General features: G+C 42.9%; 1 protein-coding gene across 7 annotated transcripts in view; it reads right to left on the minus strand.

The window, feature by feature from the left end:
• Window positions 1-15046, minus strand: part of LOC101656411 (amyloid beta precursor protein) — a 324648-nt gene that overhangs the window by 187763 nt on the left and 121839 nt on the right. For all 7 annotated transcript variants that reach the window (XM_045284871.1, XM_045284872.1, XM_045284875.1 and 4 more), the window contains exons 4-5: window positions 10884-10996; window positions 7904-8097 (exon numbers count right to left, since the gene is read on the minus strand). In XM_045284871.1, the coding sequence (XP_045140806.1) occupies window positions 7904-8097; window positions 10884-10996 (307 nt within the window). The remainder of the gene's footprint in view (window positions 1-7903; window positions 8098-10883; window positions 10997-15046) is intronic.

Raw genomic sequence — 15046 nt, forward strand, 5'->3', positions numbered from 1 at the left:
AACCATGGTTACAATGCGGAGAGGGATAACCATGGTTACAATGCGGAGAGGGATAACCACGGTTGTACAACACATGCACAGTATAATCCTCGGCACTGAATTATACATGTAGAAGTTGTTAAATGGTGAATGTTCCGTTGGATATATTTTTGCTAAAATTGAAAAAAATTTACATAAATAAACATGAGTACAGGGGAAAAGAAAATGTTCAAAAATTGTGGTAAAGATTTTACAACTCTCCTTGAATTGTATGATATGTGGATGCAGGGCCAATAAACTGCATTAAAAATAATACATAAAACTCACTCTGCTGCAATTAATATGCACCCACTGGAACATTTGTATCTATCTTTTTTTTTCTGCCACCCCATCCCCCACCCCCTACCCAACTCCATTTGTATCTATCTTAATGTGATCTTATTTTGTAAAATTTTGCAATTTCATCATCCCAATAATTATTTAATCACTATTCATCAATTATCTCCAACTGGGCTCAATAAGATGAACTATGAGGAAAATTAAAAAGTGATGAGATTGCTTAGAAGGATGATGCAATTGGAAAAGCATCACGTCATCTTTCAGCTTTTATTATTGTGTTTCCACAGCATTGTGCCATTTTTCAAAAGGTATAAAGAAAGTCTGGAGATATTTACTGAAAACTTAAGAAGAAAAAAAGTAAATTTTGTCCCCACATATATTTTCAAAGAGAACAACATTGCCTGAAACATTTCACAATTACTAGACAAATCAGACATGACTGAGACTGATCCCCCAAATGACAGCTTAGACCGCGAATCTTCTCATGATGCTAGACTATTTCTCAAACCCAAGAATTTACTAGTGGGCCATGAATGTTTTTTAGAGTATGTCTTTTTATTTATTTATTTAAAAATCATTTTATTGGGGGCTCTTACAGCTCTTATCACAATCCATATATTCATCCATTGTACCAAGCACATTTGTACATATGTTGCTATCATCATTCTCAAAACATTTTCTTTCTACTTGAGCCCTTGCTATCAGCTCCTCATTTCCCCCCTCCCCCACCTCCCTTCCTGATGAACCCTTGATAATTTATTAAAAAATTTTTTTCATGTCTTACACTGACCGCTGTTTCCCTTCACCCACTTTTCTGTTGTTCGTCCCCCTGGGGGGCGGGTTATATGTCAATCATTGTGATCGATTCCTCCTTTCTCCCCCAACCTTCCTCTTCCCCTCCTGGTATTACTGCTCTTATTATTGGTCCTGAGGGTTTTATCTGTCTTGGATTCTCTGTGTTGGGAGCTCTTATCTGCACCAGTGTACTTGCTCGGATCCAGCCAGATTTGTAAGGTAGAATTGGGGTCATGATAGTGGGATGGGGAGGGAGCATTACAAAACTAGAGGAAAGTGTGTGATTAGTCTGGTGAATGGACACATAGCACCTTCATGCACCGATTCAATGTAGTCTGCAGCATTCAATGTCTGATGATGCAGACCTGAAACACCCATTTTGCTCAAAAGGTATATGGCAGTAACCTTACATGTTTTTTAGGTTGTTTATACAACAAAACTTATTTTGTGTCACTTGAAGTAAACAAATGCTAAAAAGGCAAAGAATGTCTGAAGCCAAGCATGTATTTTAATCGCTATGTCAAACACAGGAGAAATAACTACTGAGTGCCCCAGAATGCATTTGAAAATAAATTTCCAGAAGTATACATTTGGTCCTTTAAAGGACTCACCTGTTTCTCAATGAGGTCACTCAATAGAGCTCATTCTACAGAGAATGCTTCTCTAAATCTCTCCTTAGCAAATGGGAAAACACTCATCTTCGGCTGAAACAGGAGTCCACAGATAGCACGAATGGTTAAGTGCTTGATGATTTTGTCAAAAGCTTGATGATTCAAGTCCACTTGGAAGTGACTCGGAAGAAAGTCCTGGTGATTTGCCTCTGAAAGGCCACAGCCTGGAGAACTTAATGGGGCAGCCCCTGCATTGGGGTCACCATTGGTCAGAGTAGAATCGGTGGCCACTAACAATGACTGCCACAACGACTCTCGTTGTCTACCCACCAAGAAATTATATGCCTAAACGGTGGATCAACTGTTGTTTAGGTAGGATCAGTGTGCCTCTGCTTTTTTTCCTCTCTTCAATAATTGTCTTTGATCTGCCGTAAAAAATGTCCTAAGTCGGGTCTGTTACACTCATGTACCGGTTCTTCATTTCCAGGGTCACAAAAGAGGGTTGGTTCTTGGAACGAGGTCCCTGCCAGTTGGCAAGAGCCCAGCTTGTGTCTGAGTCTGTGTTGCAATAGCTCGCTCCCTTTGCCCACGGCCTTTGCCAGATGAAGATAAAGACAACCTTGTTCACAGGCTAACCAAATCACAGGTTCAAAAATAAAGTGAAGCAAGTGATATCCAAATTACAGGAAGATCAAAGCATTTTTTTGTTTTTATCTTAAAAACACAGCTTCAAAAAGTTAAGTATGCTAAAAACTCAGTGGCTTAATTTCCTATGGTATTATTGGGCTACTTAAACAGTTTCTCTGAATGGAAAATAAAAGCGTGATGAAATTTTCATGTCAACTAGAGCTCTGCTGGGCAATATAGTAGCCATAAGCTACTTGTGATTCTTGACAATACAATGTGGCTAGTCCACAATGAGATGTAGAGGAAGAATAAATCCCATGCTGCCATTTACAAACTCTCACAAGGGAGGAAAAAAATATGTGAAACATCTCAGTAATAACTTTTCCCCATATTTTTATATACTGAAACACGTTGGATATTCTAAGTTTAATAAAACATGCTAACAAAGTAGCTACGACAAAATGCAAGCTCGTTCAGAGCAATGTAAGAGTTCTGAATCCCCTGCTGCAGAACTGGGTCCTTCTCACAGATGACAGGACCCGTCCACTGGCTCTTGATAGGATCAGGGCACATAGTGGGAAGATGACCGGGCTCAAGAGGAAAATAATCTAGTAGAAAGTGAACAAATGCTGTAACGTAAGGAATGAAATCCAGGCAAAGGGAGCAATAGCCAAGCTAAGAATGTATAAGGAAAGAAGGTAAGTCTTTCCTTTCAGTGGCTGTTGACTCCACCCTCACTCACAGCGGCCTCCTGGACAGAGAGGGTAGAACTGGGCCCGCAGATGCTCAACAGCAGCAATTCCTCAGCAGCAGATGGCCACGCTCTTCTTCCGAGGTGCCCCGAGGTGGACACCCACCACCTCAGTTCGGGTTAGCAGCCCAAGGACTCTCAATGTCGTCTAGCAGGACAACTTTGACGTGAACTCAAGCAGCTTAGGAAATAACACATTTATAGGTAGAGGACCAATGGAAAGGTAAACTGAAAATACAAGGAAGGGCATGAAGGTGAGCAAGACTGAGTAGCAGATAGCCATAAAAAAAGAGCACAAGAAACCCAAAGGGTCAGAAAAAGGGACAGAGAAGGATAGTGGTAGAAAAGCAAACCCATCTATTTATTTCCACGAACATGTAAGATGCTGATGTTTTCAGCTCTCACTGCAGATCACTTCGAAGGGATCATCTGCAGAGCAGGAAGGAAAGCGAGGCTGGGGATGACTGGAATCAACTGCTACGGGAAAAGGGGCAGGCTGTCAGAGAGAGATCCTTAGGTGCCTCCAGTAACATTAGGATCCCAGCTTATGTTACAGCATGAATAAGAAATAGAAATAACCGATAGAATTACACAACTTGATACATCCACCTTAGAAACCCCAGAAGCAAATGATGGGAGAAATTAATTTTATATCAGATAGGGAGGACGCGCAAAAACATACTTAGAAAATGTCAAAGGTATCAGCAAGTCTACAGTGTCCAATAGGCAAAAAGTGCTTATCAGTTGGATTCGTCCTGTTAGAAAAGCGCCAAAAAATATAAAGAGGGAAACAAACCGACAGCCTGGGATTGGAGAGATGATCATGAAGGAAGGGTGAGCACTTCCGGTGTAGAATTGGATCACACTCGAGAGGAGCGCCAGAGCTGCGTGCCCTGAGGGTGCAACGTTTTAAGTGATGACGGAGTCCCGCGGGTGCCCAGGTGGAGCTGGAGCAAAAATGAGATGGCCGAGAAGCAGTGAACTACCATTTCAATTAGGTATCGAGTTGGATGGTGATCTCTGAAGATGACCATCTGACCCCTTTGCCAGTTTAATGACCTCAGTGCTGGTATGCCAGCTCGTTGGGATACTAAATTGAATGCTTGTCCTAAGACTAGGCTACAGAGTAGATAAGAAGGACCAATAAAACAAAACCAGTGCTTGAGAATGGTACACTGAGGCCGGCAGTTTGATCACTTGTAGCAGTGAGGGCAGAGGAGCAGTATGACCAGAGGCGGCTTCCCAAGATGACACAATTACTGAGTAACAGTAGTGCATACATGAGAGGCTAACAGCCAGAATGAGAGCCCCGTGGATCTATTCCCAAAAGGAATGAGAGAGAACACATGAGCAAAACAAAAAACAAAATCTTATGTACATGCCTGTATTTAGACCTCTGTAAGTGCCCTTTGCCTCCTAGTTCTTTCCTCTATTTCCTTTTATTTTCCTCTTGTCCCACTATCATGTTCAGCCTTCATTTGGGTTTTAGTAATTCCTCTCGGGTACATTATCCTTGACAAGCCCTACCAGGTCTCCTACACCCTCCCTGTCATCGGTTTTGGATCACTTTTTGTTCCCTTGTCCCTGGGTTTGTTAATACCCACTTCCTTTCCTTCGCCTCCCCTCTCCCATGTCCCCCGGGAACCATTGATCCTGTTGTTTTCTCCTCCAGATTGTTTATCCTGCCTATCTTATCTAGGTAGACCAGCAGAGATAATAATATGCACAAAAAACAAGTGATGTTTTCTTAATGTACAATTACTTTTTTATATAAAGCTCTTTCCTATGCACATGTGAGTGTCTCCCTGGATTTGTTTCTCTGGTCTACCCGGACTAACACGACCTGAAAAATAAACATTGCCCACCCTGAGCAATGTGCTCCTTAAAAGAAGGCTATGAGAGACCAAATGGGCGACACTGCGAGAAGGCAAAGAGGAGACCACAAGGAGGGGCAGGCAACCTTCGGGGATGGCAATGAGGAAGGCAGGGACAGCAACCAGTGTACCACTGGGTATACATTGTTGAATGTGAAATGATTTTACTGTATGAACTTTCACCTGAAACACAACAAAATGTTCAAGACAGAGGGAGGTTTTAGAAGACTTAAAATGTGTTCAGTGGGAAAGAGGGCCTCACAGAGGTCTGTGCCCCTCAAATAAAGCATCAATGCCAATTTTTTATTCCCAAAGTCTCTTACCTATGACATCATTGGGTGTGTGTGTGTGCGCGTGTGTGTTTTGTTATCAGCCTTTACACAGGGGACCATGTGAGTAGCTATTCCCCTATACTTTTATCATTAGCCGGAGCTCTTTTTATTGACTAGCTATAACTTAGGCTGTTTACTTGATACATAGTCACTTCATTAATGGAAACAATCAAATCTAGTACCTGACTGTTCACAAGCAGACAATATGGTTGTCCAACTTCATATTTCCCTTTTTAATACTGGCACCATTGGCAGCATGGCATGTTGCCCGAGCCCTGATGCCAAGGCTGTTTTCAAAAGCTCACTCTCAAATTTCCAAATCGAGATATAACTGAGGAAGAATATTTTGGAAAGAATCTTACAAACATATACAGTGACACGAGAAAAAGGCAACTCTAACTTGTAGACCAAGCTGCGTTAAATCCAAACCTGTGGGCCCTTCTGTAACTGCGACCTGGAACACAGGTGTGGGGAATCAGCTGTGGCACAGGATCCGCCTGACGAGTCCCATGGAGAAAAGCTCGGGAGCTTTCCATATGCAAACCCTTCTCTCACTGATGTTTCCTGCCCTGGGAGGAGGGTTTATACCACCTACCTTTCAACTTTTACAAACAGAGAGCAAGCAGCCAGATGCAGCTTTCCTTCCTGTTTGTGTCTTTGGAATCATTTGCTTCTTTTGTTTCGTTTTCTCTCCGCTGTATGCATACAGGAGTCATGGGGCACTGGGGGCTAAGGAATCCTGGTGGTGCTGTTGATTAAGCACTAGACTGCTAACTGCAAGGCATGCTCAGAGGATTAGGCTGACCATCTGTTCTGAGGAGGAGGATGAGGCTATCAGCCCCCTTGAAGATCGACAGTCTCATAGTTGGGTCAACTTGAGTCAGAATCCACTCCAGGCCAGTTGGTGGCACTGTGGGTTCTGGTGAACTGCTGACCTCGAGATCGGCAGTTCAAACTCTTTCCTTAGAGATCAATGAGGCAATTGGCTCTGGTAATAACTGACAGTCACGGACAGTCTGAGACAAATACCAGGAGTCAAGATAGACTTGCTGGTGGTGGTTTAGTTTTGGGTTTGATATAGTTAACGAGATTACTTAAAAACCTCAGTAAAAAGGGAACACATTAAAAATAAGGGGAACCACTTACAATCTACATATAACCTCCTCCCTGGGGGATGGACAAGAGAAAAGTGGGTGAAGGGAGACATCGGACAAAATAATAATAATTTATAAATTATCAAGGATTCTTGAGGGGGGAGGGAGGGGGAAATGTGAGGAGTTGATGATATCAAGGGCTCAAGTAGAAAGCAAATGTTTTGAGAATGATGGTGGCAACAAATGTACAAATGTGCTTGGCACAATGGATGGATGCATGGATTGTGATAAGAGTTATATGAGCCCCCACTAAAATGATTTAAAAAATAGCTTAGTTAACAAGAGGAGCCTGATATCTATATAACAGTCAGTAAAAAGAAGTCAACTTTAACTAGAAAGCAAAGGCAGGGTACCTATGTTTATGTACTTAGAGTGAAATGATTTTTTCATATCTACAAAATGCATTACGCACTCATGCACAAAATCTGTGTTTGGTTGTAAGAGTTGTAAAACTTTCTATACGAGCCCCTAAGGCTCCCGTTCTCCTTGGAGTGACCCCACAGGAAAAGCTCCAGCCCCCAGGACCAGAGGGAAAAGCCACAGGGGTTGTGCAGTCAGCCATAATTGAACCAGATGCCCTTGCAAATCCCAAGATTCTGCTCGGATCATCTTATGACTTAATACAAAAGTTTGCCTTAAAAAATAGGATAAATAATTGGGTATATTAAGATGACAAGATTCATATCTTCAGGAAGAAGTGAAAATGTGTTTCTTAACAAATGAATACCACTACCACCACCAACAACAAAAAACAATAAAAAGTCAAAGATAGGTAAAGAAATTTAGCAAACATTTATGAATGCCTGTGACTTTAGTCACCATTGAAAAGAATGATGTTAAAAGAAGTTAAAGAAAAAAGTTAAAAGAAAACACCTTTAACAAAAATTCACATTGAGATCATTGGAAAAAATAAATCTCAAAACAGTAGTTATGGAAACATTAATAAAACACAGACAGAGCCATATCATTTACTCAGTGACCTATGCTAATATTAGTAAAAGTTTCATTCCAAAGCTTGATATTAAAATAAAATAGCTAAAGTTAAACCATACGCCATAGTCATGCAGGAGAAACACGAGGCTTTGTACGCCCGCGAAGAGCTAGTTTTGGAAACACACAGGGCGGTTTTACTCTGTCCTCTGGTCACTAGGAGTCAAAATCAATGGCTTGATTTGCTTGTTTTGGGGGTTGTTTTTTTGGGGGGTGGGGGTGGGAGTGGAGGGAAAGCATGCATAGTCGTAATAAAACCTGATAGTTGATAGTTGGATTTTTTTTACCCCCATTACAGAAAATTTCTGACCGGGTCGGGCAGAGATTCTTACAGTGAGAAATATAAAGCTACATATGTGGAAAGATTCTAAAACTATGTGGTAGAGGTGCCCGCTTCCTCGTACTGGAAGTTTCTGCTTCCGTGTGGGACCAAACACAAAGGCTGCCTCACCTCCCATCCGCATAGTCGGCGTCTGCTCCTCCCCACCAGACATCGGAGTCATCCTCCTCCGCGTCGGCGGAATCGACACTGTCGCTTTCGTCAGCCACCGGGCAACACACGAACTCCACCCCTCGGAACTTGTCGATCCCACAGGGCAGCAGCATGCCGTAGTCGTGCAGATTGGTACTTTTCTCACTGCACATCTATGAAAGACAACGAGAACGTGGTGAGTGGATGGGAAGCTCAACACAGAGACCCAGGAAACCAGGACACCATTTTATAATGGAAATGCTGCTTCTTGGTATATGCATATTTGGGATGTGGTTTCTTTAGCCCAGGTATCTTTGAAATCTTTCCTTGAAAAACATTTTTTTTTAATTTGTTATTTATTTCGAAAAATTTTTTTCTGTTAGCCAATCCAGTCCTCTTGCCATTGTGTTGACTGAAGGACTAAACTTTGAGTGGTGACCCCTCAAGTGTGGCAGAGTAGAACTGTGATCCAAAGGGTTTTTTGACCCCATGGTTGATGTTTCCAAAGTCGATCACAAAGTCTTTATTCCACAACACCTCTGGGTGGATTTGAATGGTCAGCTGTTGAGTTTGCTGGGAGGGCATTAACATATGAGGAGGTACCACCCCCCCAAAAAACGGAATTTCATTTTCAAAGCTATGTATTTAATTTTTTTTTACAAACAACCTTATCACCTTCAAAGTACTCTCCATTAACACTAAATACATTAGTCAAATTTGTGACTCATTTTTGGAAACATTTTTCAAACTCATCTGCTTGGATGGCTGACAGCACCTCTTGTATTTCATCAAATCACTGTCCTTTCATGTCCCTCTTCATTCTTGGAAACAAAAAGAAGTCATACAGTGCAAGCGCAGGTGAGTAAGGTGTGTGGAACAAGAGAGGAATGCTGGTTTTCGCCCAGAACTAGTGCATAGCAATGGCTGCATGAGCAGGTACTGTCGGGGTGGTGGCAAAACCAGTCTCCCATCTGCCACAAATCAGGCCTTCTTTGGTCACACGGTGTTACGCAATCTTTTCAGAATCTCTAAATAGAAAGCTTGATGAACAGTCTGACCTGGTCGAACATACTTCAGCTGCACTATCTCCCTCACATGACATCTGTTTTTTGGGGGGTACCCCTCATCTTCACCATCCACAGACTTGTTATAGAAAAGAAGCATATGAAGGCTTCCAGAAGAAAACTGAGAAATGAGCCGTAGAAGAAGGCTGTACAGGTGAAATCAATACTTTCTAAATCCATTTGTGAATCAGGAAGTTTTGAATCCTCTCGATACACCCCAATTCATTCCCAACTCCAGCACAAACAGATGCTCCTTTCATGTGAACCTGCCTTTCTCCAGAAATTCTAGCTATCCTGGCTCAGTTCCACAGAAACAATCCTGGGGGAAAAAACAAATTATCTCATTCAGGTACTATGAGTCAGCACTTACAGTTTTACAGATACCTTATTCAATATCTTTTTGTTTTCTTAGAATTTGCTAAGTTTTTACAAATTGAAATCAGCATTATGCTCTGAAGGCATCCACTGCAGAGAAAAGATTAGTAACTTAGCACACATGGGTAAACAGTGACACTGTTACAGAATGGATTTTGTTCACATAGGATAGTATTCTTAGAAACGAAGATTTTTTTTTAATGAAAAAATGTTAATGAGTGTATCAGGCAGGCTTTCATTTTTTGTTGTTTTCATAAGTTCAATGTGTTGTTCAATGTCCAAAACGCTTTTTAATACAAAGAAAATTTTGAATCATGAATCAGCACATGAGATTTTACAAAAGGCAAAAATCATTCTAATTCTTAAGGTGATGTTTTCTGCCAAACAGCAGTGACAACTGACATCTTGGACGGAGTAATCCTTCAGTGTGGAGGGCCGGGAGGAGGTTCCCCTGTGCTGGGTAGGATGTTTACAATCCTCCCTGGCCTCAGACACGATGTGCTAGTTGCAATACCCCTTCCAAAAGGCAGCCCACTTCTAGCAGTCTTGTGTCCCCCCCCAAAAAGTGTAGAAACTTATTGGGGAAAAGAAACCCCTAGCACACCAAAGGGACAGAGAGCAGTTTTTAAACAGAGTTTGGGTGATGCAAGGGGCTCGTGATTGTTGGCCAACCCAAAGCTACTCCTTTGCCCTGCAGATGACAGAAAGGCTCAGGGAACTCTCTCCACAAAGACCACAGCCAAGAAAATCCTACCGAGCCGTTCTGCTCTGTAACACAGAAGGCTGCTGCGAGTCGGGGTGGACGCAAGGAAGCTAATGTCACCGGCAGCCAGAAGCACCAAGTGACAGTGAATCTCCTGTTTCTATCACTTCGTGCCTTCCAGGGGGGCTTGCCAAAATTGAAGGGCTAGGACTGGTGCCACAACCACCATGTGTGGGGAAATGAAGTGGGCACCACGGCCTCATGAAAACACAATCGGATGGCATAACTCAGAAATGAAATTCTTAATGTACGTCTCATGCCGGTGTTGGATCAGCTGACCAAAAAAAAAAAAAAAAAAAGGATGAGGGAGGGTAGGAGGATAACAAATCTTTTGGAAAAAGGTAAATATAATGTGTACAAGAAGTAAAGATTTTCGATATTATCTTACTTTCTCAAACATGAGTCAGAAACAATGCAGATAACTGACTGGGTCTTCTACTTCTGGCTCCTTAAGAAAGACTCAACCATACATATGGGTAGCTTTTGCTGTTCAAGGGGTTATGTTTACATGCAGGTGTTACTTCCAAATGGGGAGCAAAAACAATGAGTACAGGATCAAAGGAAATGTTCTAAAATTGACTGTAGTGATGATTGTACAGCTCCTCTTGATATGACTGACCTACCGAATTGTATGCTATGTGGATTATGTTTCAATAAAAATGTTTGTTTGTTCAAACTGCATAGCTCCCAAGAACTAAAACAATGTCCTTTGAAATATTCACTCTGAAACAAGAAAGCGTTCACGGTTGGTTGGTACCTCTTTGGCGACGGTGTGCCAGTGAAGGTGCGTTTCACAAACATCCATCCTCTCCTGATGCAGGAATTTGCACTTGTCAGGAACCAGAAGGGCGTCGCTAACAAACTCACCAACTGAAAGAAAAGAAAGAAGCTTGATGTCACGTCCATTGCATCAGAGCACTCTTACCACCGCCTGACGTGGAAAACAGGAACAGTGGTCGCGATGGACAGTGCAGGACTTACAGAGCTTTCTGCAGGTAAGCAATCTACGTAAGACTAGAATCCCCTTCAAACGTTGCGGCCTGCCACTTTGTGTAGCTCCTTGCCATATCACCTTTTAAAGTTAAAATACACCTACTAGCTCTCATTCATACTTCACGTTTACTATTACTTTGAAAAAATTCCCAGACGAGACCTCAGAAGGTCTGGGCCCCTGTAGGCCATCTGGAAGAAGATACCAGAGGCCTCAGCATGACCGAGCCACACAAAGGTGGTGGTTCATGAGCCACGGAATGTGTTCTCTCCTTCATCTGGGGCATGTCACTTCAGGCACAGAGGGTACCAAGCAATGACACAGGCAAGAAGGAGGAGGCTGGGGAGGGCCTGAAGGTGCAAGGGATATTGGTAATGGAAGACAAGGGGGGGTGGGGGTGGCAAAGGGGTTGTGCAGGGCTGCGGGGTTGTTGGGCACAGAGTAAGCCAGGTCCGCCCCACCCCAAGGTGAGTGCCAGAAAGTCGTGCTCAGCTCCCACCCACCACACAAATCTCAAGAGAGACTGGGGGTGCCTGAGAGCCAGTGAGCACCAGGGCAGGGCATCGGGATGAAGATGGGTAAGGATCCAACTCTCCCATAACGACCTGGTCTCCGGAACCTAATCAGGTCAATGAGTATTGTTGGGCGTGTTTCCTCCATGTTAAAAGTGAAATCTCTCTTAAATTGCTCTCAATCTCTTGCATCAAAGTTAATCATACAAAGAGTTGAGTTCATCAAAGAGTTGCTGGACTGGATCATTAGTTACCATTCATCTGCATGGGGAAGACTTCATGGCTGAAGAGGTTGACTAGCAGAAACAATATAAAACACTGTCGACTTCTCCTGCTTGAGCATGTTAATCCACTTGTAAACAAACACAAATCACAGCATGGTGTGACTTCCTATGCCCCCGAAATGTATATACATGAACATATGTTGTTGTTAGGTGTTACGTTGGTTTCAACTCATAGCGACCTTATATAGAACATGATGAAATACCACCTGGTCCTGTGCCATCCTCCCAATGCACATATATGGATATACATTGTACACACACATACATACGTAAACGTAGGTAGATATACGTACGTATATTCATGCATAGAAAGAGTTGAAGAAAATTACATTATGAATTTATGAAAACAGCATTTTAAACTTTTATATTTCTGAAGGAAGTAGATACTATGCAAATTGTTTCTGGGCATTGCTTGCACTGCAAATATAAAGATAGGCTAGTGAGGATAAAAAATGGATAATTATAACAATATATAAACTGTAAACTTATGCTTTGTTTGTTTTTTTCACTGCTGTTTTGCCAGTCTTTAGCACAGATTATACACACAATAAGCAATAAAGAGTTGCTATGAGCCAGTGTTGAATGCTACAAGAAAAAGATGAGGCGCACGTCTGGGCCAGCGTAACTGAGTTAGTTAATTGCGCCAGCCTGGCTGATAATCACATGTGGGTCTGGTTGAAAGGCGGAGGGATAAATGGGTGGTGAAGCCTCACCTTTCTAGTTCTCAGGTCTCTTGCTTTGTGATGGTGGCACCAGGGTGTGGCTGCCTTAGCAGCTCCCTGCTTCAGCTTGGAAGATTGACTTCCTACAAGACATCCCCAAGGAGAAGCCACATGGACCTATCCCAATGCAGCCCTGGGTGCTGGAGCAGCCGTGTGGAGACCCCTGTCAGTGCTGAGATGCTTATTCATTCACTGATTCAGCTTTCCTCCTGCAGTCGGTGTCATTGCCTCTGTTTTGTGAGGTGGAGGACTTTGTGGACTGGTTTTGGGTTAATGGGTTAATGTTGGACTTGTGGGCTTGGGCAGCACTGGGTTGGGGGGTTTTCGTGATGCACACTTTCTTTACATAAAACTCTTATACATGAGTTTCTGATGATTTGTTTCTCCAAAGTACCTAGACTAATACAACCAACGCTTGTGTCTGCTTGGGTGAGTTGCAAAAAACTTCAAAGTACAAGTGAGCTCAGAGATGAGTCTAAATGAATGAGCAGGCACATGGCCTGTGAGGAAGGCAAGGAGTTTGCATAGTGCAGGGAGAATATTCATTTCATTTGCTATTACACCCAATTCCCCCCCAATCCTGGCAAACGTGACCTCATTGGATGGATGGGTGGATAGATGGGCGGATGGTTGGCAAAAGGAACTTCAAAAAGGATCAATCTCCTGTACTCAGAGAAAGCAAAGGCAAAGGATGTTATAAACGAATGAAAGGCTATCGTAGCTAGAGAACCAGGTTAAGCGGGAAAGTGACTATCGAAGTAACCGATTGGGAAAATGGATTGGGCTCCAATTTGAATGAGCCAAGTGATCTGGACATCATTTTGGAGGCCACATGGGTCAAAACAGCCCTGGGGACGCAGAGGTGAAAGCACTCAGCGACTAAGCTAAAGGTGAGCAGTCCGCCAGGTGCTCTGCGGGGGAAGGGGAGGCAGCCTCCGTCAGTCAAGACGCACGCACTGCCTTGGAAGCTCTTTGGGGCAGTTCTCCTCTGCCCTGTGTGGTCGCGATGGGCCACAGTTGACGGCAGTGGGAATGGGCATGTTCAAGTTCAATTTTTCAGATACACCAGGAAGAAGAAAGCACACTGCGACAACGAGAGCAGGAGACCACTGAGGAAGCCACTGCAACCCATCAGGCAAGAAATATGAGAGCGCTTCACCGCCCACAGCTAACAGGAAGCAAGAAATGCTGGCTGTGCAGAGATCTGCAGAGAGGGAAATAAACACGTGTTTCCTAACAGTGACACTATGAGGTGTTTTCCTAGAATGCACGAGAAAGAGCAATGGAGAGTTTAATAAGTGAAGGAGAAAAAAACTTGGTTTTCATTCTATTACATATAGCCCAACCACGTAAGATGTCTTACAATATTAAAGTTACTTGTTAACAAATATGTTTAGAATACATATCGATACTCAATATGCACGAATATGAATAAATACCGTTTTGAGTAAAATGTAAGTAAACTGTCGAGGAGAAAAAGCCTTTCATCTTGTCTTTCCCTCAATCGCCTCTAAACTTGCCACTGGCGATGCTCACAGCACTGCGGGTATGTTCTAAGGACTGGAGGAATTATGAGACGGGGCTCCAAAGACTGTATCACGGAGTCAAAATGTGACCACGAGCTGGCAATTGCTGGCGGGTAACAGAATCCTTTCATCTCAACCCCACGTGCGTGTGCCTTACAGCCTACCTCTGAGAACACCTCACTTCGCAGGTGAGAAATTCCTCCCAAGAGAACCTAGCTCCACAGATCAAAAAGATCAGTAGCATGTACAAGTCACCAATCTGTATGTATAATAAACATTAATGAAAAGTCAATAAATGATATAAATAGTACAGAAAGAAATAACCAAATAATTCCAATAACTTCAGGGGCTTATTTGGAACCCACACATGCTCCCCAAGCCAATTCCTCAGGGTTTCGGAAGTTCATCCACCATGCACCGGGACACAGAGAATGCTTGCTGTCTGAGGCAGCTCAGGTCCCAAGGCCAGAGGAGGTCAGAGGTCAACGGCTTGTTGATGGCAATCCTGGGTTAGCTCTTAGGCAGTTTGATTGGGCTTCAAACCAATACTGTCATATTGTAAAATGATGAAAATATTTTAGTGATATTTCTTTTTATTTTACAAGTAATTACTGGCAAGATGCCTAGCCCATAGATATTCTTTCAGTTCCTGGATTATTGAGAGGATTATTTGGCGTGCTTCTGTGCAGACCTTCTTGACATCAGCCTGGAAAGGTTCTTGGGCACAAACCAAATACAGGTCCAACAATAAAACCAGATGTCTCTTGTTTTTCTTGCTCTTGGTCCATCTGTCAGGAACCAAGTTACAACAACAGAGCTGGGAGGGAGGGGAAAAATGAGGACCTAATGTCGGGGGTTTCAATGGAGAGAAAATGTTTTGAGAAA

The sequence above is a fragment of the Echinops telfairi genome, unplaced genomic scaffold (assembly GCF_000313985.2).
Source record: "Echinops telfairi isolate 266 unplaced genomic scaffold, ASM31398v2 ScPeMD7_7469;HRSCAF=8507_0, whole genome shotgun sequence".
Lineage (NCBI taxonomy): Eukaryota > Metazoa > Chordata > Mammalia > Afrosoricida > Tenrecidae > Echinops > Echinops telfairi.